We start from the raw sequence: 25,461 nt of genomic DNA, 5'->3' as shown, positions 1-25,461 counted from the left end.
GCAACATGGCGTCCCATCTCAATTCCTGTCAATTTTGCATTGAAAAGTCAAACGGCGCTCCTTCCTTTCCGAGCTCTCCCATCCGTCCAAACAGTGGTTTACCCCCACATATGGGGTATCAGCGTACTCAGGACAAATTGTACAAGAACTTTTGGGGTCCAATTTCTTCTCTTACCCTTGGGAAAATAAAAAATTGGGGGCGAAAAGATAATTTTTGTGAAAAAATATGATTTTTTATTTTTACGGTTCTACATTATAAACTTTTGTGAAGCACTTGGTGGGTCAAAGTGCTCACCACACCTCTAGATAAGTTCCTTAGGGGGTCTACTTTCCAAAATGGTGTCACTTGTGGGGGGTTTCAATGTTTAGGCACATCAGGGGCTCTCCAATCGAAACATGGCGTCCCATCTCAATTCCAGTCAATTTTGCATTGAAAAGTCAAATGGCGCTCCTTCGCTTCCGAGCTCTGCCATGCGCCCAAACAGTGGTTTACCCCCACATGTGGGGTATTGGCGTACTCAGGACAAATTGTACAACAATGTTTGGGGTCCATTTTCTCCTGTTACCCTTGGTAAAATAAAACAAATTGGAGCTGAATTAAATTTTTTGTGAAAAAAAGTTAAATGTTCATTTTTATTTAAACATTCAAAAAAATCCTGTGAAGCACCAGAAGGGTTAATAAACTTCTTGAATATGGTTTTGAGCACCTTGAGGGGTGTAGTTTTTAGAATGGTGTCACACTTGGGTATTTTCTATCATATAGACCCCTCAAAATGACTTCAAATGAGATGTCCCTAAAAAAAAAATGGTGTTGTAGAAATGAGAAATTGCTGGTCAACTTTTCACCCTTATAACTCCCTAACAAAAAAAAATTTTGGTTCCAAAATTGTGCTGATGTAAAGTAGACATGTGGGAAATGTTACTTATTAAGTATTTTGTGTGACATATCTCTGTGATTTAATTGCATAAAAATTCAAAGTTGGAAAATTGCTAAATTTTCATAATTTTCGCCAAATTTCCGTTTTTTTCACAAATAAACGCAGGTACTATCAAAGAATTTTTACCATTGTCATGAAGTACAATATGTCACGAGAAAATAATGTCAGAATCACTGGGATCCGTTGAAGCGTTCCAGAGTTATAACCTCATAAAGGGACAGTGGTCAGAATTGTAAAAATTGGCCCGGTCATTAACGTGCAAAACACCCTTGGGGGTAAAGGGGTTAAAGGCAAACATACTGGTAGACCAAGGAAGACATCAAAGCGTCAAGACCGGAAACTTAAAGCAATATGTCTCCAAAACAGGAAAAGCACAACAAAACAATTGAGGAACGAAAGGGTGGAAACTGGAGTCAACGTCTGTGACCGAACTGTAAGAATCCGCCTAAAGGAAATGGGATTTACATACAGAAAAGCTAAATGAAAGCCATCATTAACACCTAAACAGAAAAAAACAAGGTTACAATAGGCTAAGGAAAAGCAATCGTGGACTGTGGATGACTGGATGAAAGTCATATTCAGTGATGAATCGCAAATCTGCATTGGGCAAAGTGATGATGCTGGAACTAAAGATGACTGCCTGAAGAGAACATACAAATTTCCAGTCATTGATGATATGGGGCTGCATGTAAGATAAAGGCACTGGGGACATGGCTGTCATTACATCTTCAATAAATGCAAAAGTTTATGTTGATATTTTGGACACTTTTCTTATCCCATCAATTGAAAGGATGCTTGGGGATGATGAAATCATTTTTCAAGATGATAATGCATCCTAACATAGCAAAAACTGAAAACATTCCTTAAAAAAAGACACATGGTCAATGTCATGGCCTGCAAATAGTCCGGATCTCAATACAATTGAAAATCTTTGGTGGAAGTTGAAGAAAATGGTCCATGAGAAGGCTCCAACCTGCAAAGCTGATCTGGCAACAGAAGCCACCAGAGCGTGGCGACACGCGTTGGGTGCCTGCAGCCCACACTTACTCTGCACTGGGTATGCACCTTCTACTTGCCTTGCCTACGATCGGCGCTGCCTGAGTGTTGCCACTTTGGCACTTTATGCTGCTTTTTTTCTTATCATGGGAGCATGTTCTGATCGTAGGTGAGCTTATTATGGGAATATGTTCTGATCATAGGAGGGTGTTTGACTATTTACTTGTGCTTATTTGCGGTTCCAGCACTTATACTTTATTATGACTGGTACTTTGTTCGCTTGTGCACTACCTCCAACAGTGGCTATTGGGCTATATTGTTCATATGGTATGTAGCTGAACAGATTACCTCATCCCCAGGTTTTCATTACGTGCACTTACGGTGTACATACTTGGGGTTTGCTTAGACTGCTTTTCCATATCTAGTCATTCATCTATTAGGTTTATTTATCCTTTTTACATGTGCTGTTCACCTGGTTCAGGTCTGTGTGGGCTTTTTGCCTTATTTTGGGCTTGATTACATATGGGGCTATTGTACACCCCCTTGTTTTTAATGTTTTTAGTGTGTTTTTGCTTTTGTGTTATATATTTTTGTTACCAATAAAGCTGTGTTTTCATATTTGTCTGGTGGTGACTCCCATTTGTAAGGCCTACTTGTTCTTTCTTAGTATATTTTTGGTCTATTTTGGGTCTGGTTTGAGTCCCACGTATCGTGGTGCCCCCGTTTTTTCGTCTATGGGCTGATCTGGCAACAGCAATCAGAGAAAGTTGGAGCCAGATTGATGAAGAGTACTGTTTGACACTCATTAAGTCCATGCCTCAGAGACTGCAAGCTGTTATAAAGGCCAGAGGTGGTGCAACAAAATACTAGTGATTTTTTGGGAGTGTTTTTTTGTTTGTTTTGTTTTTCATGATTCCATAATTTTTTTTTCTCAGAAATTGAGTGATTCCATATTTTTTTCCCTCATGCTTGGTTAAAAAAGTAACCATTACTGACTACCACATTTTTTGTTCTTGATTTCTTTGAGGGTTTCTTAAAGCCAGAAAGTTGCCATTTGAAATGACTTTAGTTTTGTGCCATGTCTGTGATCTGCTTTTTTTTTTCTACAAAATTAAACAACTGAATGAACATCCTCCAAGGCCAGGGATTCCATAATTTTTGCCAGGGGTTGTAGATGGAAGCACTGTGGACGCTGTCTGACCAGTGATTCGATGGTATCCGTCGTTTTAGGTGTGCATAAAAGCACGGTCTGCCACAGTTTTGTAAACCTCTGAAAAGAAGGACAAAACTGAACGGAGGCCAGACGAAATCCAGAGTAACTCTGCTGCCTCATTATAGTGAATGGATCCCTCGGGGGTTTCATCTGAATCACGTTACTCAGAGATTTAGATGGAAACCTTAAAGTAAGTGCTCAGTGTAGAGCACAGGATAAATGTGATCCAAAATGCTACGTAAAATGTTCCAAAAAAAAGCTTCAACTCAATCCACAAAAGAAGCAAGACCACACTAAGTCAACGGAAATAAAGGGGGCTTCCACTTTACTGGTAGTAAAAAGGCTCTATTAACGCTTTATAACTCCTTACCCCCCAAAATAAATCCAATGAATTCTGCGCTCCCAAATGCCCTCTTCCCTTCTGAGCCTTCCTAATATACGGGTGTATGTCTCCAGAAGCATGAGTTGGGCATAATGTACTTGTCACGATCCATTTTTGGATTTGTGGCAGATCTGGTTTCCCTCAGTTTAAGACCTTTTTTCCTTTCTGGTCATCGGGGGTTAATGCAGTTCCCCCTTGTGGCCCTGGTGCTACTGCATTGCTACTGGGTCAGCTGATGTTGGTGGTGAACACTCCCACCATCCTTTAAGAGGTCACCTGATGCATCAGCAGACTGTCAGTGTTAATTCATTCTGCAGTGACCAAGCTGGGAGAAGGAGCTTGCTGGGAACAGCTGTTCTTCTGCTGAGTCCGGTGAAGCTGGTATTTTTCCCGCTGTGCTGTGCTTTGCAGCTATAAGCTAAGTGTTGTTTTCCTATGCCTTGTCTGTCTTTCCTTACCCCTTGTTGTTTTAGTGCAGGGGTGGGACCAGTGCTCTCACCTGCCAGTTCCCTACGTCGGGATAGGTGCAGGGCAAGTGAGGGACTAGGTATCCTGGTCGGCGACAGGGTGAAAGAACCCATATAGGGACAGTAGCAAGATCAGGGAACATCTGCAGGCCAATGCAGGAGGTGCCCATTCCCCCAGTCCCTACCGACAGGGCCCACCGTTATAACTGTGTCCCCGGTGTTCCCTTGTTTGTTGTGTTGTTTGTGACAGACCTACATTGGGTTGATTCATATCGGGTTAGTCACTTCGTAACTAACACCGACCGTCACATTTTCACATTTTTTCTGGTGAGCCATGGCTCAAATGCAGGCCTTTGCCCAACTGCTCTACACCTCGCCACTGAGCTTAAGCATCTGCGTGGAGAGGTGGTGCAGCAGCTGCAGCAGTTGTTGGGGTTCTGGGCCTCGGCTCAGGTACAAGCTCAACCAGAACCAAAGATATTTCTCCCTGACAGGTTCTCTGGAGGGAGAGATACATTTTTGTTTTTTAAGGAGGCCTGCAATTTATACTTCAGACTTCGCCTTCGTTCATCAGGGAGTGAGGAACAACGGGTGGGAATCATCGTTTCCCTTAAGGGTGATCCCCAATCCTGGGCCTTCTCCCTGCCGACCGGTTCCCCATCTCTACGATCAGTGGACGAGTTTTTTGCTGCTCTGGCACTGGTATATGATGATCCAGATGGCATTTCCTTGGCGGAATCCTGACTCCGGAATATCAAACAGGGGGGCCGACTGGCTGAGGAGTACTGTCCAGAGTTCAGGAGGTGGGCCACTGACACACAGTGAAATGACCCTGCCCTTAGGAGCCATTTTGTACAGGGTCTGTCCCCAAGGTTGCAAGATACTCTGGTGCAGTACGCCACCCCCAGGTCATTGGAGGCCGCCATGTCCCTTGCCATCCAGGTGGATAGACGCTTGAGGGAGATGCATACACAAAATGTGCCCCCTGTAGTCCTTGCCAGGGAGCACTCACCTGACCAGGCGGACGAACCCATGGGAAGCAACCAGGGAGTGTATATTTCCTCCATTTTCTCGTCTCAGTGTACCTTACCTGCTGAGGTGGTTGTGGGTGGGGTAACTGAGAATATTCCGTTGCTTGTGGACAGTGGAGCAGGAGTCAATTTGGTGGATGCTCATTTTGTCCAGACCCATGGCCTGATGAATAGGACGCTAGCGAGACCCCTAAGCGTCCAGGTCATTGACTCTACTCCATTCAGCTAGGAGAGGATTACCCAAGTCGTAGACAATATACATCTGCATATAGGGGCTCGTCATGCTACATCTTGGAGGGCATACCAACTCCCATAGTCTTAGGACTCCCTTGGTTGGAAAAACACAACCTGGTCATAGACTGGCGGTCCAGGGAAGTAGTCAGCTGGGGTCAGTCATGTGAGGACTGCTGCCCGGGAGCTATGATCTCTGCCGTCCTTATACAACCTACCTCTTCATCTCCAGTGGGGGCAGTAGAGGTGCTGCCAGGGAGTAGGGGCAAGACTATACCCTCACCGCAGGTTAACCGCTATGTCCGAGACCTCTTTGGAGGGCTCAGAAGAGGGTGGTGGTGGTTCCCTCAGTGCATAGTGGGGGTGTGAGTTTGGTGACACAGGGGGACGCCTCTGTTGTCAGTTCTGTAAAGAGTTCACCATCTTGTGGCAGATGCATGTGTGAAAATAAAAGTTCAGGTCCGGAACTGTGTGTGAATGAATACTTATGGGTGTACACCAAAAATATCAGGTGGAAGTGTGGTACTGGAATCTGGAGTTCGAGGGTAATCGGGCCATATCGGGTGTCAGCCATTGTCAGCCCGGGACTTACCAGCTGGAGTTACCCTCAGTAATGCCCATACATAACTCATTCCACAGGTCGGCGCTCTGGAGATTTGTGCTGCCTACGTTGTAATCTCCATTGTGCTGTGTTCAATATAAACTTAAGGGTCAGGTGACTGCCGAGGTGAACTCTGGTGAATCAAAGCATCCTCTTTGTAGGTTGTTTACTGGCGAGGTCCAGTGATGAGGGTCCAGAGGCCCCTCATTGAAAGGGGGGGTACTGTCACGATCCATTTTTGGATTTGTGACAGATCTGGTTTCCCTCAGTTTAAGACCCTTTTTCCTTTCAGGTCATCGGGGCCTAATGCAAGATCAGGGCACATCTGCAGGCCAGTGCAGGAGGTGCCCATTCCCCCAGTCTCTACCGACAGGCCCCACCATTGTAATTGTGTCCCCGATGTTCCCTTGTTTGTTGTTCTGTTTGTGACAGACCTACGTGGGGTCGATTCATACCAGGTCAGTCACTTCACGACAGTACTGGTCACTACAACAGCAGTTTGCAAATTTCACTCAGCAACATGCTGGTTGTTTCTGGAAAATGCTTATGGAGTCAAAATCATCACTACACCTGTAGTTAAATTCCCAGAGAGGTGTAATTTCCAAATTGGGTTAACCTAGCGGTTATTCTGTTCTTCTAGCACTTATATGGAGTCCACAATCTATTCTACAATAATTTGCTGTCAGAGTCAAAAAGCGCTCCTTCCCTTCAGAGTCTCGCTGTGTCGCTTAGAACTACTGTACAACCCCATATGGGGTATTGCCAAGTTCAGTAGAAATTGTGTAACGCATTTTGGCACCATTTTTACCCATTTCCACAAATGAAAATGTAAAATCTACGGCTAAAAAATTTTTTGTGGTAAAAAAAAATTTAACCCCTTTACCCCCAAGGGTGGTTTGCACGTTAATGACCGGGCCAATTTTTACAATTCTGACCACTGTCCCTTTGTGAGGTTATAACTCTGGAACGCTTCAACGGATCCCAGTGATTCTGACATTATTTTCTCGTGACATATTGTACTTCATGACAATGGTAAAAATTCTTTGATAGTACCGGCGTTTATTTGTGAAAAAAACGGAAATTTGGCGAAAATTATGTAAATTTCGCAATTTTCCAACTTTGAATTTTTATGCAATTAAATCACAGAGATATGTCACACAAAATACTTAATAAGTAACATTTCCCACATGTCTACTTTACATCAGCACAATTTTGGAACCAAAATTTTTTTTTTTAGGGAGTTATAAGGGTTAAAAGTTGACCAGCAATTTCTCATTTCTACAACACCATTTTTTTTTTAGGGACCACATCTCATTTGAAGTCATTTTGAGGACTATATGATAGAAAATACCCAAGTGTGACACCATTCTAAAAACTACACCCCTCAAGGTGCTCAAAACCATATTCAAGAAGTTTATTAACCCTTCTGGTGCTTCACAGGAATTTTTTGAATGTTTAAATAAAAATGAACATTTAACTTTTTTTCACAAAAAATTTAATTCAGCTCCAATTTGTTTTATTTTACCAAGGGTAACAGGAGAAAATAGACCCCAAACATTGTTGTACAATTTGTCCTGAGCACGACAATACCCCACATGTGGGGGTAAACCACTGTTTGGGCGCATGGCAGAGCTCGGAAGCGAAGGAGCGCCATTTGACTTTTCAATGCAAAATTGACTGGAATTGAGATGGGACGCCATGTTTCGTTTGGAGAGCCCCTGATGTGCCTAAACATTGAAACCCCCCACAATTGACACCATTTTGGAAAGTAGACCCCTTAAGGAACTTATCTAGATGTGTGGTGAGCACTTTGACCCACCAAGTGCTTCACAGAAGTTTATAATGTAGAACCGTAAAAATAAAAAATCATATTTTTTCACAAAAATTAACTTTCCGCCCCCAATTTTTTATTTTCCCAAGGGTAAGAGAAGAAATTGGACCCCAAAAGTTCTTGTACAATTTGTCCTGAGTACGCTTATACCCCATATGTGGGGGTAAACCACTGTTTGGGCGGATGGGAGAGCTCGGAAGGGAAGGAGCGCTGTTTGACTTTTCAATGCAAAATTGACAGGAATTGAGATGGGACGCCATGTTGCGTTTGGAGAGCCACTGATGTGCCTAAACATTGAAACCCCCCACAAGTGACACCATTTTGGAAAGTAGACCCCCTAAGGAACTTATCTAGAGGTGTGGTGAGCACTTTGACCCACTAAGTGCTTCACAGAAGTTTATAATGCAGAGCCGTAAAAATAAAACAAAAAATTTTTCCCACAAAAATTATTTTTTTAGCCCCCAGTTTTGTATTTTCGCGAGGGTAACAGGAGAAAGTGGACCCCAAAATTTGTTGTCCAATTTGTTCTGAGTGCGCTGATACCCCATATGTGGGGAGGAACCACTGTTTGGGCACATGGGAGGGCTCGGAAGGGAAGGAGCTCCATTTGGAATGCAGGCTTAGATGGAATGGTCTGCAGGTGTCACATTGCATTTGCAGAGCCCCTAATGTACCGAAACAGTAGAAACCCCCCACAAGTGACACCATATTGGAAACTAGACCCCCATGGAACTTATCTAGATGTGTTATGAGAACTTTGAACCCCCAAGTGTTTCACTACAGTTTATAACGCAGAGCCGTGAAAATAAAAAATCTTTTTTTTTCCCACAAAAATTATTTTTTAGCCCCCAGTTTTGTATTTTCACAAGGGTAACAGGAGAAATTGGACCCCAAAAGTTGTTGTCCAATTTGTCCTGAGTACGCTGATACCCCATATGTTGGGGTAAACCCCTGTTTGGGCACACGGGAGAGCTCGGAAGGAAAGAAGCACTGTTTTACTTTTTCAACGCAGAATTGGCTGGAATTGAGATCGGACGCCATGTCGCGTTTGGAGAGCCCCTGATGTGCCTAAACAGTGGAAACCCCCCAATTATAACTGAAACCCTAATCCAAACACACCCCTAATCCTAATCCCAACAGTAACCCTAACCACACCTCTAACCCTGACACACACCTAACCCTAATCCCAACCCTATTCCCAACTGTAAATGTAATCTAAACCCTAACCGTAACTTTAGCCCCAACCCTAACTGTAGCCTTAACCCTAGCCCCAACCCTAACTTTAGCCCCAACCCAAACTGTAGCCCTAACCCTAACCATAGCCCTAACCCTAACTTTAGCCCCAACCCTAACTGTAGCCTTAACCCTAGCCCTAACCCTAGCCCTAACCCTAGCCCTAGCTCTAACCCTAGCCCTAATGGAAATAAATACATTTTTTTAATTTTTCCCTAACTAAGGGGGTGATGAAGGGGGGTTTGATTTACTTTTATAGCGGGTTTTTTAGCGGATTTTTATGATTGGCCGCCGTCACACACTGAAAGACGCTTTTTATTGCAAAAAATATTTTTTGCGTTACCACATTTTGAGAGCTATAATTTTTCCATATTTTGGTTCACAGAGTCATGTGAGGTCTTGTTTTTTGCGGGACGAGTTGACGTTTTTATTGGTAACATTTTCGGGCACGTTCCATTTTTTGATCGCTTTTTATTCCGATTTTTGCGAGGCAGAATGACCAAAAACCAGCTATTCATGAATTTCTTTTGGGGGAGGCGTTTATACGGTTCCGCGTTTGGTAAAATCGATAAAGCAGTTTTATTCTTCGGGTCAGTACGATTACAGCGACACCTCATTTATATCATTTTTTTATGTTTTGGCGCTTTTATACGATAAAAACTATTTTATAGAAAAAATAATTATTTTTGCATCGCTTTATTCTCAGGACTATAACTTTTTTTTTTTTTTGCTGATGATGCTGTATGGCAGCTCGTTTTTTGCGGGACAAGATGACGCTTTCAGCGGTATCATGGTTATTTATATCTGTCTTTTTGATCGCGTGTTATTCCACTTTTTGTTCGGCGGTATGATAATAAAGCATTGTTTTTTGCCTCTTTTTTTTTTTTTTTTTTCTTATGGTGTTTACTGAAGGGGTTAACTAGTGGGCCAGTTTTATAGGTCGGGCCGTTACGGACGCGGCAATATTAAATATGTGTACTTTTATTGTTTTTTTTTTTTATTTAGATAAAGAAATGTATTTAGGGGAATAATATATATATATTTTTTTTCATTATTTAGGAATATTTTTTTTTATTTTTTTTACACATTTTGAAAAATTTTTTTTAACTTTTTTACATTGTCCCAGGGGGGGACATCACAGATCAGTGATCTGACAGTGTGCACAGCACACTGTCAGATCACTGATCTGACATGCAGCGCTGCAGCCTTCACAGTGCCTGCTCTGAGCAGGCTCTGTGAAGCCACCTCCCTCCCTGCAGGACCCGGATCCGCGGCCATCTTGGATCCGGGGCTGGAGGAAGCAGGGAGGGAGGTGAGACCCTCGCAGCAACGCGATCACATCGCGTTGCTGCGGGGGGCTCAGGGAAGCCCGCAGGGAGCCCCCTCCCTGCGGGAAGCTTCCCTATACCGCCGGCACATCACGATCATCTTTCATCGCGGTGTGCCAGGGGTTAATGTGCCGGGGGCGGTCCGTGATCGCTCCTGGCACATAGTGCCGGATGTCAGCTGCGATAAACAGCTGACACCCGGCCGCGATCGGCGGCGCTCCCCCCGTGAGCGCCGCCGATCGCGCTGGACGTACTATCCCGTCCATGGTCATGGGGGCCCACCCCACCTCGACGGGATAGTACATCCCATGTCAGAAAGGGGTTAAATATTTTTTTTTCTTCACTGCCCAATGGTATAAAATTCTGTGACACGCCTGTGGTGTCATTATGATCACTGCACCCCTAAATGAATTCATTGAGAGCTGTAGTTTGTAAAATGAGGTAACTTATGGGGGTTTCTGCTGTTCTGGAACCCGAGGGGCTCTGCCAATGTGACACGGCACCCTCACACCAGTGGACCAAATCTGCACTGTAATATGGCACTCCTTCACTTCGGAGCTTTGCACTGTGCCTCAAAAGTATTTTTGGACCAGGTATTGATGTACTCAAGAGAAACTGCTTAACAAATTGTACTGTTTATTTACTCCTATTAGGCCGGCTTCACACTTGCAAGTTTTACGGACATAAGAGCGCAGAACCTACGTCCGTAAAACTCGCAAAAAATACGGCACAATTATTATCTATGCCCCTGCTCCTATCTGCCGTATTTTACTGATCAGTATTATACGACTTTCTACGGCCGTACAAAATCGCAGCATGCTGCGTTTGTCACTGTACTGCGCAAGAAATACGCCAATGAAAGTCTATGGAAGCGTGAAAAATACGGATTACACATGGACAAGCAGTGTGACTTGCGAGAAATACGCAGCGCTGTTAGAGAGAAAAGCCGGTAATTCAGTGCGGTGTACAGTAAAATCACACTGACAGCTTCCAGTCCAATAGGTAGAATAAATGTGTACACATATATATATATATATATATATATATACGTATTCTATATATATATATATATATATATATATATATATATATGTCAGTGAGACACATATATGTATATATATTAATATTTATTCCAGCGCTATACAGCTTGAAAGCCGGTAATTCAATTACCGGCTTTTTCTTTCTCCTTCCTAAAACCCGACATGATTTGAGAAATGGTTTACATACAGTAAACCATGTCTTCTCTCCATTTTTTTTGCAGATTCCACACTACTAATGTCAGTAGTGTGTATCTGCAAAATTTGGCCGTTCTAGCTCTTAAAATAAAGGGTTAAATGGCGGAAAAAATTGGCGTGGGCTCCCGCGCAATTTTCTCCGCCAGAGTAGTAAAGCCAGTGACTGAGGGCAGATATTAATAGCCTGGAGAGGGTCCACGGTTATTGGCCCCCCCCTGGCTAAAAACACCTGCCCCCAGCCACCCCAGAAAAGGCACATCTGTAAGATGCGCCTATTCTGGCACTTGGCCACTCTCTTCCCATTCCCGTGTAGCGGTGGGATATGGGGTAATGAAGGGTTAATGCCACCTTGCTATTGTAAGGTGACATTAAGCCTAATTAATAATGGAGAGGCGTCAATTATGACACCTATCCATTATTAATCCAATTGTAGTAAAGGGTTAAATAAAACACAAACACATTATTTAAAATTATTTTAATGAAATAAAAACAATGGTTGTTGGAGTATTTTATTCTACGCCCAATCCAGTCACTGAAGACCCTCGTTCTGTAAGTAAAAAAATATAATAAACCAACAATATACTTACCCTCCGCAGATCTGTAACGTCCAACGATGTAAATCCTTCTGAAGGGGTTAAAACATTTTGCAGCAAGGAGTTCCGCTAATGCAGGCTGCTCCTTGCTGCAAAACCCCGGGGAATGAGGCTAAATATAGATCAATGATCTATATTTAGCTTCATTTGCGGTGAGGCGCCCTCTGCTGGATGTTCATAGATCGTGGGAACTTTCCTAGAAAGCATGGGAGCTTTCTAGGTAAGTTCCCACGATCTATGAACATCCAGCAGAGGGCGCCTCACCGCAAATGAAGCTAAATATAGATCATTGATCTATATTTAGCCTCATTCCCCGGGGTTTTGCAGCAAGGAGCAGCCTGCATTAGCGGAACTCCTTGCTGCAAAATGTTTTAACCCCTTCAGAAGGATTTACATCGTTGGACGTTACAGATCTGCGGAGGGTAAGTATATTGTTGGTTTATTATGTTTTTTTACTTACAGAACGAGGGTCTTCAGTGACTGGATTGGGCGTAGAATAAAATACTCCAACAACCATTGTTTTTATTTTATTAAAATAATTTTAAATAATGTGTTTGTGTTTTATTTAACCCTTTACTACAATTGGATTAATAATGGATAGGTGTCATAATTGACGCCTCTCCATTATTAATTAGGCTTAATGTCACCTTACAATAGCAAGGTGGCATTAACCCTTCATTACCCCATATCCCACCGCTACACGGGAATGGGAAGAGAGTGGCCAAGTGCCAGAATAGGCGCATCTTACAGATGTGCCTTTTCTGGGGTGGCTGGGGGCAGGTGTTTTTAGCCAGGGGGGGGCCAATAACCGTGGACCCTCTCCAGGCTATTAATATCTGCCCTCAGTCACTGGCTTTACTACTCTGGCGGAGAAAATTACGCAGGAGCCCACGCCAATTTTTTCCGCCATTTAACCCTTTATTTTAAGAGCTAGAATGGCCAAATTTTGCAGATACACACTACTGACATTAGTAGTGTGGAATCTGCAAAAAATATGGAGAGAAGACATGGTTTACTCTATGTAAACCATGTCTCAAATCATGTCGGGTTTTAGGAAGGAGAAAGAAAAAGCCGGTAATTGAATTACCGGCTTTCAAGCTGTATAGCGCTGGAAAAAATATTAATATATACACATATATGTGTCTACTGACTATATATATATATATATATATATATATATATATATATATATATATATATATATATATATATATATATATACATATATATATGACAGTATTTTTTTTTTTTTCTTTTTGGGACACATGGATCACTTCTATAGCGGTATGTTGGTTTTGCAAGCCTGCGAGAAAACCACGCAGTACGGATGCCATACGGATTACATACGGAGGATGCCATGCGCAAAAAACGCTGACACACCCTGCCTACGGAGGAGCTACGGACCACTATTTTCGGGACTTTTCAGCGTATTACGGCCGTAATATACGGACCGTATTTTCATACGCTGAGTGTGAAGCCGGCCTTACCCCTTTTGAAAATTGCAAAATTTGGGTCAAAGCAACATTTTAGTGGGAAAAAAAAGTAATATTTCATTTACTCAGCCCAATATTATACAAGTTTGTAAATCACCTGAGGGTTAAAAATACTTACTACTCCTCTAGATGAATTCCTTGAGGGGTGTAGTTTACAAAGTGGGATCACTTGGGGAGGTTTCTGCATGTCAAGAGCTATTCATGTGACATCGTAGCAACAACCTATTTCAGTCAAAATAGCCCTCATTTCTAGCTCTGCCGTGCACCCAAGTAGTCATTTTCCAACAAATATGGGGGTGTCAGCATACACTGGAAAAATTACACAACAGATTTTGGCATCCATTTTCTCCAGATATCCTTGTGAAAATAAATAAAATTGGGGCTAAAACAACATTTTTGTGGGAAAAATGTGTTTTTAACCCCTTTACCCCCAAGGGCAGTTTGCATGTTAATGACCAGGCCAATTTTTACAATTCTGACCACTGTCCTTTATGAGGTTATAACTCTGGAATGCTTCCATGGATCCCGGTGATTCTGACATTGTTTTCTCGTGACATATTGTACTTCATGATAGTAGTAAAATTTCTTTGATATTAGGCTACGTTCACATTTGCGTTGTTGGGCGCAGCGTCGTCGACGCATACCGACGCATGCGTCATGCGCCCCTATCTTTAACATGGGGGGCGCATGGACATGCGCCGGAATGCGTTGTATTGTGTTTTACGACGCATGCGTCAATTTGACGCACCAGACAGGGCGCGGACGACGCTACTTGTAGCGTTTTCCCTGCGCCAAAATTCATGAACATTACTATTTTATGTCAACGCATGCGTCAAAAAACGCAGCGTTGTGTATATGCGTTGTGGGTTGCGTCAACAACGCTGCGCCCAACAACGCAAATGTGAACGTAGCCTTACCTGCGTTTATTTGTGAAAACGGAAATTTGGCGAAAATGTCGCAATTTTCTAACTTTGAATTTTTATGCTCTTAAATCACAGAGATATAATACAAAATACTTAATAAGTAACATTTCCCACGTGTCTAATTTACATCAGCACAAGTTTGGAACCAACATTTTTTTTTGTTAGGAAGTTATAAGGGTTAAAAGTTGACAAGCAATTTCTCATTTCTACACTTTGTTTTATTTTACCAAGGGTAACAGGAGAAATTAGACCCCAAAAGTTGTTGTACAATTTGTCCTGAGTACGCCGATACCCCATATGTGGGGGTAAACCACTCTTTGGGCGCATGGCAGAGCTCGGAAGGGAAGGAGCGCCATTTGACTTTTCAATGCAAAATTGACTGGAATTGAGATGGGACACCATGTCGCGTTTGGAGAGCCCCTGATGTGCCTAAACATTGAAACCCCCTCACAAGTGACACCATTTTGGAAAGTAGACCCCCCTAAGGAACTTATCCAGATGTGCGGTGAGCACTTTGACCCACCAAGTGTTTCACAGAAATTTATGATGTAGAGCCGTAAAAATAAAACACATTGTTTCACAAAAATTATTTTTCGCCCCCAATTTTTTCATTTTCCCAAGGGTAACAAAAGAAATTGGACCCCAAGGGTTGTTGTAAAATTTGTCATGAGTACGCTGATACCCCATATGTGGGGGTAGACCACTGATGGCAGAGCTTGGAAGGAGCGCCGTTTGACTTTTCAATGCAAAATTGACTGGAATTTAAATGGGACACCATGTCGCGTTTGGAGAGCCCCTGATGTGCCTAAAGATTGAAACCCCCCACAAATGACACCATTTTGGAAAGAAGACCCCCTAAGGAACTTATCTGGATGTGTTGTGAAAACTTTGAACCTCCAAGTGTTTCACTACAGTTTATAACGCAGAGCCTTGAAAATAAAAATTCTTTTTTTTTTCCACAAAAATTATTTTTTAGCCCCGTTTTGCATTTTCCCATGTGTAACAGGAAAAATTGGACCCCAAAAGTTGTTGTCCAATTTGTCCTGAGTACGCCGATACCCCATATGTGGGGGGAACCACCGTTTGGGTGCATGGCAGAGCTCGGAAGGGAAGGAGCGCCATTTGGAGTGCAGATTTAGATCGATTGGTCTGCAGGCGTCACGTTGCATTTGCAGAGCTCCTGATGTACCTAAACAATAGAAACTCCCACAAGTGACCCCATATTAGAAAGTATACCCCCCAAGGAACTTATCTAGATGTGTTGTGAGAACTTTGAACCCCCAAGTGCTTCACTACAGTTTATAACGCAGAGCCTTGAGGGCAGAGGATAGTACTGCAATGCGCAGGCGTCGGAAAGGTCAGAGGCCCGGCGCCTGCGCACTGCAGTACTTTGTCTGCCCTCAACAGGGCAGAGCAAAGTACGCCTGCGCCGGAGCCGTGGCTGAAGATCAGAAGAGGACGTCATGGAAAGAAGATAGGAGGCGCCGCAGCGGACCGGAGACGCCCATCTGACCTGACCAGCAGCGGGACCGCCCCTGGGTGAGTATAATATAACGTCTTTTTCTCCTCTTTCAGGTAACATCGGGGGCTTATCTACAGCATTACAGAATGCTGTAGATAAGCCCCTGATGCCGGTGGGCTTACCTCACCCGCGATTTTCGGGGTGACAGGTTCCCTATAAACACCCCTAACCCTGACAGACCCCTAACCCTAAACCCAACTGTAAACATAATCCCAACCCTAATCCAAACCCTAACCCCAACTTTAGCCCCAACCCTAAAATTAGCACTAACCCTAATGGGAAAATGGAAATAAATGTATTTTTTTTTTCCCCCAACTAAGTGGGTGATAAAGGATTTACTATTTATAGCGGGTTTTTATGTTTGGCAGCTGTTACATGCTAAAATACGCTTTTTATTGTAAAAAATAGTTTTTGCATCACCACATTTTGAGAGCCATAATTTTTCTAGATTTTGGCCCACAGAATCATGTGAGGTCTTATTTTTTGAGGGACGAGTTGACGCTTTTATTGGTACCATTTTCGGGCACATGACATTTTTTCATTGCTTTTTATTAAGCGTTTTGGGAGGCAGAATGAACAAAAACCAGCTATTCATGAATTTCTTTTGGGTGAGGCATTTATACCGTTCCGCGTGTGGTAAAATTGATAAGGCAGTTTTATTCTTTGTGTTAGTACGATTACAGCGATACCTCATTTATATCTTTTCTATGTTTTGGCGCTTTTATACAATAAAAACTATTTTATAGAAAAAATAATTGTTTTGCATCACTTTATTCTGAGGACTATATCTTTTTTATTTTTTTCACTGATGACGCTGCATGGCTGCTCATTTTTTGCGGGACAAGATGATGTTTTCAGCGGTACCATGGTTATTTATATCCTTCTTTTTGATGGCGTGTTATTCCACTTTTTGTTTGGCGGTATGATGATAAAGCATTGTTTTTTGCCTAGTTTTTTTATTTATTTTTACGGTGTTCACTGAAGGGGTTAACTAGTGGGACAGTTTTATAGGTTGGGTCGTTACAGACGCGACAATACTAAAATATGTGTACTTTTATTGTTTATTTACACAAAGAAATGTACTTATTGGAACAATATTTTTTAAAATTTATTTAGGAAAATTTTTTTTTTAATTTTTTATATACTATAATATTTTTTTTTTTTTACATTGTCCCAGGATGGGACATCACTGTATAAAGTCAGATCGCTGATCTGATCCTTTGCGCAGCACTGTGTCACATCAGCGATCTGACAGGCAGTGCAGGAGGCTTGTTGGCACCTGCTTTCAGCAGGCACTGAGAAGCTACCTCCCTGCAGGACCAGGAAGGACCCCGTGGCCATCTTGGATCCGAGGGACTGCAGGGAGGAGACCCTCGGAACAACGTGATAACATTGCGTTGTTCCGAGGGTCTCAGGGAAGCACGCAGGGAGCCCCCTCCCTGCGCGATGCTTCTCTATGCCACCGGAATGCTGCGATCTTGTTTGATCGCAGTCGTCCGTGACTGCTCCTGGCACATAGTACTGGCTGTCAGCTGTGATAATCAACAGACACCCGGCCGCAATCGGCCGCGCTCCCCCTCCCCGTGAGTGCGGCTGATCGCATGTGACGTACTATTACGTCCATGGGAATTAGGGCCCAGGTCACATGGACGGAATAGTATGTCGGATAGCAGAAAGAGGTTAATTTTCACAACTCAAAATTATAACATTCTGAGAAGCTTCTGAGGGTTCAAGCTGCTCACCACACATCTAGATAAATTCCTTGAGGGTGTAGTTTCCAAAATGGGGTCATTTGTGGGGGATTCCACTGTTTAGGCACCTCAAGCTCTCCAAGTACAAAATAAGGGGGTTAAGGTCTCTCATCCCAGTACACAGCAGTTTGTCATTTTATAGTGTTTAGCAAAAAGTTGCCAAACCTTTTAAAGCATACGTGTCATTTCAGGTACATTTCAAAATAAGCGGTCATGTTTGTGTACAAGAGAAGTAACACTATTTCTGGTCATTATGTGACGTACTTCCTGAATTTTTCATCAGTTTTCCCTCTGCAGGCTCTATCTCCATATTTCAGGCGTCTTTGATCCAGAAGATGGTGACTTGCTGATCTATTGTCTCCCATATCGGTACGCACAGAGAGATTGATTCCTGAACTACACTTACAGAAGCAGCAGTATGGGGAATATTATACTGCGGTACTAAGCCGTGTGGCTGTGAGTTCAATTTGCTTGAAGATGTTCCACAATCTGCCACTGACCGCCTGGTCTCTTAGGGTATGTGCACACGTAGGAATGGTCCACTGCAGATTTTTCTGCAGCGGATTTGATAAATCCACAGTGCTAAAACACTGCGGATTTACCGCGGTTTTTGTGCGGATTCCACTGCGGTTTTACACCTGCAGTTTTCTATTATGGAGCAGGTGTAAACCCGCTGCGGATTCCGCACAAAGAATTGACATGCTGCGGAATGTAAACCGCTGCGTTTCCGCACGTTTTTTTTTCGCAGCATGTGCACTGCGGATTGCGTTTCCCATAGGGTATAACAGAATGTATAACCTGACACCTCACTTTGTTGTAAGTCCATCTTCCTTTGAACTACATGGTATAAGTTTCTTATTTTCACTTGTACTATTGATTTATGCAAAGTTTGTTAAAATGACAGCGACTATTCAATTTATTTAAAAAAAAAGATGAAATGAGCTCACCTCTGTGGGTTGCTTGGTTCAAATGAGGTTTCACTGGATAAAGACTGAAAGAAGAACATACATAGGTAACACATTATTCACAAAGCATCAAAATATGGGAAAGTCAGCTTCTAGTGAGTATTACTTAAAAAGATATGGACATCTTTGAGGGGAAAAAATTCCCTTCTACCCAGCTAATTCTTCTTTTTTCAAATAGGTTTATGACATCAAGTGATTAAAAACTGGCTAGCTGAATCCTTCTAAGCTCTATGTAGAAACAGGATGTAAATTCTCGCTGTATGAGTCATACATCACTGCAAAAGTCCCTGGCAGGGGGGGAGCGGAGCAGCTGGGTCAAGAGGTGAAAAAGGGAGTGATAAATGCAGGGAAAAGAGACTTCCTGTTGCTACATAGAGCAGAGAAAATGGAATAATTAACTGGGTAGAAACACAAAATGAGCAATAGTAAGTACACAGTGCTATATACTGTAATATGATGACTGCAATATATTAAGAGGATGTTGCACTGTAAAGTTCTGAGCTTAAGGCCGGCGTCACACTGGCGTTTTAAACGGACGAGTGCAATGCGATAAATGCACCATGAGCAGTGAGCTCTGACCTCAGGTGCAGTCTTGCAGACTGCGCCTGTGCGGCCGCCCTGCCTGTGATTCCCAGCCCCGCAGTGTGTTATGCATTATGCACAGTGCGGGGCTGGGATTCACAGGCAGGGCGGCCGCACAGGCGCAGTCTGCAAGACTGCATCTAAGGTCAGACGGCCAGAGCTCACTGCACCTGCCCCAGCCAGTACTAAACAGCACAGGCGCCGGATTTCATTGGAAAACAGTGCGGAGGGGGCGGCGCCCGGCGCCCCTGAAGATTTGAGTGACTGAAGTGTGGCATTTGCAGCAGGGGGGTTAAAACAGGTATTTTGGCGAAATTATAAAACACTTTATTTTGGCTTTAACTGCACCAATAACTAAAAGAGCCACGTTGTCAGAATGCTGCATTACTGCTGCACAAGGTGGCTCTTTTAGTTTCTAACGGCTGGAGAGGGTGACAGAGTCCCTTTAATGCAAAGCCATAGCCCGTGTGTGTGTGTGTGTGTGTTTGTTGGCAGGGTGGACCAAGATGGCCACCGAGAGCTGCAGAGGTGGTAAAGTCTCGCAGAGAGTGAGAGGCGGCAAATTGAGGGGCGGAGCCACAGACGTGATGTGGGCGAAGCCTAGTGACTTCCAAGAATAGGCCCAAGCCAGGGCCTAAATTTCTGCAGCCGGCGTGCGCAATACCAGGGGTAGAATAGAGGGGCGTTGCCGAGAGAAGCGATCGCTCCCGTGCTAGGTGAGAAGCGCCAGAAAAGGTGGGAGGAGCCGCCTTAGTGCACCATAGTGCGGGCGTGGCTTCTGGGATGCAGCCTACACATCGGCCGAAACCGGGGGCTAAATTTTTGCAGCCGGCCGCAGCGTTACCTCAGGGAGGTGGGCCACAGGGAAGCTGGGGCTGCCTGTCAGCATGTGAATATCCCACTGCAGAGGCCCATCGCTGACTGGATCCACTCACTATCGGTGCGTGTCCTGGCATGGAGCCGCCGTGATGACAGGGTTTCAGCGCCGAGGAAAGCGCACACACTCTACTGTTCTGCTGCAGGTCAGGTATTGCAGCGTGGACGGTGCAGGGATACAGGGGTAAACCTCAATCCACCATCCCTTTGTTAGGGAGGTGGAGAGGAACTGTCCGCCTCCTTGTGCCATCCGCTTTAACAGTAGTAGGACAGTGGGGGCTGCTCGGACGCAATAGAGAGGGGCCTCTGTTCATCCACGGAGTTCAAGCCCTCGGGTGGACAGGGACAGTTGTCCGGCATTAGGCCTGGCTAGGGAAGAGGATACATGGAGGCGACACTCCATGTGCTCGTTCATTTAGGGTGTGGGGAGATCGGTGCCCTTGAAGCGAACCATCGCCCCTAAGAATCAGCTCAGGTGTGGCACGTCGCAGGAGAGGAAACGGAGAGGCTAAACTCTCTGTGCTCGCCTGTTGATGGTTCGGGGAGATCGGAGCCTTGAAAGGATCCGTCGCCCCTTCGTTGTAGAAAGTAAAATCAAAAATGTAAAAATAAAATAATGAAGAGTGTTGGGTCTGAATAGCAGACCCGTCCGTGTGCCTCCTACGGACACTAAGCAAGAACTGGTTAGCTGAGAGCCAGCAGGAGGGTGTATACTGCAGGGGAGGAGCTAACTTTCTTTGTATTACTTAGTGTCAGCCTCCTAGTGGCAGCAGCATGCACCCACTGTCTGTGTCCCCCAATGAGGGGAAGGAGAAATGTAATTTTTGTATTTGCTGCAAACTTTCAGGTACACAAGAGTTATTACTTGAAACTGGACCCCATAATTTATTTTGCAATTTCTCCTGATCACGGCGAAGCCTCATATCTAGTTAGAAATTGCTGTTAGGCCACACGTCAGGGCAGAGAAGGAAGGAGCGCTATTTGGCTTTTGGAGCACAGACTTTACTAGAATAGTTTTGAGCTCCGCAAATGTCGCCCGCAAGGTGCCAGAATAGCAGAAAAAAAACAAAATGACCCCACTGTAGACGAAGAATAAATGAAGAATAAAAGTCACTAATTCACACTCAAATGGGGTGAATATTTTTGCATTCACTATGATATTAGCTATTCTAATAAATGTCACTTATTGAGTAGTCTCTTAATTTTAAAGTTTCACTTTTCAGTCTTTTAGATATGTGTCAAAGTTGAAATCCTTCTATTGGTGCGGAGTATGCGTATTTCACAATACCTGGGAATTACTGCTTTCTGGCTTTTGCTCGCTTGAAGAAGACTGGTCTTCAGAACTACAATGATAAAGGCAGATTTATATATTTCTGTTTTTTTCAGCAGGAGTTGATAAAATCCCTCTTCCCCAACAATAAAACAATGAAAAGGTAAAAGGGATTGTTCAGAGAAAGCAAGTGATCACCTATCCAGAGGTCCTGATCACTGCAATCCGCCGTGAATGGCAGAACAGGTTACTTTTATCCCTGTTACAATGGAGTAGGTCAGATGCTCTATTCATTTCCTAAGGGGCTGCCAAGCGCTGTGCTGGGCCTTTCCCAGCAGCCCAGAAAATGAATGGAGCGACGGTTGGGCATCTGAGATGCTACTTTATTCTAACAGGGACAAAGGTACCCTGCCGGTGATAAAAATGACGTTCTGCCCATCAGTGAGGCCGAGTCCACTGATCAATCACTTATCAGTCACCTATCCTTGTATATGGGAAATTTTTAGGGTTTCCGTTTTAGGAAACTGAACTTGTCAAGAGGTATTAAGTAGCCACCAAGAACTGACCCCATATTGTAAAACGACATCTTTCAAGGACTTCATCTAGCAAATATGGGGGGTTTAACTCTTACTTTAAATTATAATGTGGAGGCATATGTAAGCCATGTGGATTACGTCAGGGCATGAGGTGGTACAATGATGGTGTAAATAAGTAAGATAGATGTTGTCTGTATCTGAATGTTTTATTGTCTGTGCAGAGAAGGACACAGCCAAGCTAGAGATCCTTTGTATGAATTATGTGACCATCGCCACCTCGAGGACTTTGAATGCAGCGACCACTGGTGTAAACTCTTTACACACAAATACCATGGTGAGCAAGGGGTTCTGTACCTGGGGTGCTGTAGTAAGGACTGAGGGAGGAACGGTCTTCCATACTGGTCAGCCCATTTTATACCTTTTCAGAGTTTGTAGCAGAAAGTGACCAACCCTTTTAAGCTCAGTGAATCAGAGGAAGCATATGGCCTATAATGAAGAAGGAATTACCTTTCAGACTTGGCACCATTTTCCTCGGCTTCTTCTATACCATCTAGTCCTGGGATCTGTTGCAACTGGAATAATTGGAAAGTTATGATGCTGGATCATTCTGAGCTTGAGGATTTCATTAGCATACTTCTATGGAAAACTGCTATGTGACATCCTGCTTGGTAATCCTGAACATTGCCGTGTGTAAACTTACCATTCTGTGTCTAAATGGACACACCATAGCAAAAATGCTCAAAAAATAACATTAGCAATGCTTTCTTTTTAAGATGAAACTACACGGCCAGGGGATTTGTGCAGGTAAATAGAAAGTACATTAACTTACCAGGCTAAAGGAAGAGAAAGAAAATAAAAATCTCATCTACATGCTGCAGACATGGTGTCTATGGTGTAACACACGTGCTCATTCCTTGGGTACCGTCACACAGTGGCATTTTGATAGCTACGACGGCACGATTTGTGACATTCCAGCGATACATCCGTGACGTTCCAGCGATCTCGCTGTGTCTGACACGCTCCTGCGATCAGGGACCCCGCTGAGAATCGTACGTCGTAGCAGATCGTTTGAAACTTTCTTTCGTCGTCTAGTGTCCCGCTGTGGTGGCATGATCGCATGGTGTAACAAAGGTGTGCACGATATTGTATACGATGTGCGCATAGTAACCAACGGCTTCTACATCGCACATACGTCATGAAATTATCGCTCCAGCGTCGTACATTGCAAAGTGTGACAGCAGTCTACGACGCTGGAGCGATATTGTTACGATGCTGGAGCGTCACGGATCGTGCCGTCGTAGCGATCAAAATGCCACTGTGTGACGGTACCCTTACTCTCATCTCATCTGAAGACGTCGCAACATGAGACTGATAACATTAGAGAAAGCTTTGTCCTACAGACCACTACCCCTCTACACAACTGCTCAGTCTTCTCCATCCAAAACCTGCTTCTCCACCATTACAGATCCAGAGGTGACAACCTTTCTTGGTCCAAGAGCCACATTGATTCAGGATGACAATCCGGGGGCCGTACTAAGAATTTGTACCTATGAAATTTATTGTATTTACTTTCAGTATGCCATAAATATCACAGAAGGTAAAACCCCTTAAATTTTATTTACAGGACTCTTACCACCAATCTGCATGATAATGATACATTCTCAGGTTTTTGATGAAGATTTAGAAACCGATTTTGCTTAAAAATCCACATACAAAAAGTGTATTTGATGCAATTTTTAATGTGGATTCGCAGTAAAATACACTTCTAAATCTTCATAAAAGACCTTTATGAATAGGCCCTAAAAAGGAAGACATGATGAATGCACATGGCTCTTTACAATAGATCATGGGTTTGGGCTTTCTGCCTAATGTTTTACAATTCTCATAAACTACAGTAGAGCGAGTCACAGGTATGAAAGGCCACCTAATTCACATGCTGCTTTCTGGAGTTCTCATCAGGTGAGAGGAACACCTTCTCCTGATGTATGAGGCATCCAGAGATGTCTACACTGGGCACCATTAGAACTTGCCAGTCTCTGCTCCCCGGCTGCTACCACTGGTCCTCTGTGTGTGCTGCTCACTTATAGTTCACCTACCAGACAAGCATTTTTCTTACTATATGGTTGGGGACACAGAGAAAGGCATCACTGGCCGCATGTGGAACCCGGATCGGAGGTTGTGCACCCCTGGTATACACCCTACTCTCTACATCCCATCTCCTCACTTGTCCATTATTTCCTTCTGTTACTAATAGTCTCATCCTTTGGCATCAAAGACTGGATAGCCTCCTACCTTACGGTCTGCACATTTAACGTCTCCAATTCTCACGCTACCTCCTCACATCACCCCCTGACTTACAAGGCCTTCCTTTAAATTTTCCCCCATCCTAATCTACCTCGACTAAAGGTACCTTCACACATAACGATTTCGTTAACGATATCGTTGCTTTTTGTGACGTAGCAACGATATCGTTAACGAAATCGTTATGCGTGACAGCGACCAACGATCAGGCCCCTGCTGGGAGATCGTTGGTCACTGGGAATGATCAGGACCTTTTTTTTGGTCGCTGATCACCCGCTGTCATCGCTGGATCGGTGTGTGTGACGCCGATCCAGCGATGTGTTCACTGGTAACCAGGGTAAATATCGGGTTACTAAGCGCAGGGCCGCGCTTAGTATCCCGATATTTACCCTGGTTACCATTGTAAAAGTTAAAAAAAAAAGAAAACCAGTACATACTTACATTCCGGTGTCTGTCACGTCCCCCAGCGTCAGCTTCCCGCACTGACTGTCAGCAGGTGACATCACCGCTGTGCTCTGCTTTACGGCCGGCCGGCGCTGACACAGTGCAGGGAAGCTGACGGCGGGGGACGTGACAGACACCGGAATGTAAGTATGTACTGTTTGTTTTTTTTAACTTTTACAATAGTAACCAGGGTAAACATCGGGTTACTAAGCGCGGCCCTGCACTCATAAGGCTCACACACCTCTAGGCTATGGATTCCTTAGAACATTCAAGGTTCAACTTATTAAAGGTTTATACTTTAATAGAAAAAGGTTCAATGATTACAATAAGAAAAAGGTATAAAAATATGATAATAAAAAGACATACAACTTATGCAAAACAGTATCAAATAAACAGGAGAAAACTTACAGAAATCATCTAACTTGTAGTCTGCTTTCTGCTTCCTGAGGGGGGGGTGAATGTAGTTGTGGAACACATCAGCTTTTCAGGCTGCCCTCATCATGTGAACACAATTCTCTGTCTGCAGCCTAAATTTATAACTTTGGTCTGAGGTCAGGTTTCTAGACCGGCCTCCCAGGTTAATATCATAATTGCGGTCTGTTTGATTAGGCACGGCCACTCTACCAATGAATATATATTCATTTCCTCTGGGACACTTGTGAAATGGTTCCCAGGGATACCTTCTCTCAAGCCGCAATTAGCATCTCCCCTCCAAGCAC

General features: G+C 43.7%; 1 protein-coding gene across 1 annotated transcript in view; it reads right to left on the bottom strand.

Moving 5' to 3' along the window:
* LOC138681523 (interferon-induced, double-stranded RNA-activated protein kinase-like) overlaps positions 1 to 25,461 on the bottom strand; it is a 167,733-nt gene that overhangs the window by 94,472 nt on the left and 47,800 nt on the right. The window contains exons 8-10 of the mRNA XM_069769100.1: positions 22,505 to 22,569; positions 21,480 to 21,534; positions 18,716 to 18,759 (exon numbers count right to left, since the gene is read on the bottom strand). Of these exons, the coding sequence (XP_069625201.1) occupies positions 18,716 to 18,759; positions 21,480 to 21,534; positions 22,505 to 22,569 (164 nt within the window). The remainder of the gene's footprint in view (positions 1 to 18,715; positions 18,760 to 21,479; positions 21,535 to 22,504; positions 22,570 to 25,461) is intronic.

Source organism: Ranitomeya imitator, chromosome 5 (genome assembly GCF_032444005.1).
Source record: "Ranitomeya imitator isolate aRanImi1 chromosome 5, aRanImi1.pri, whole genome shotgun sequence".
NCBI classification, from domain to species: Eukaryota; Metazoa; Chordata; class Amphibia; order Anura; family Dendrobatidae; genus Ranitomeya; species Ranitomeya imitator.
This window is presented reverse-complemented; position numbering and strand designations above follow the sequence as displayed.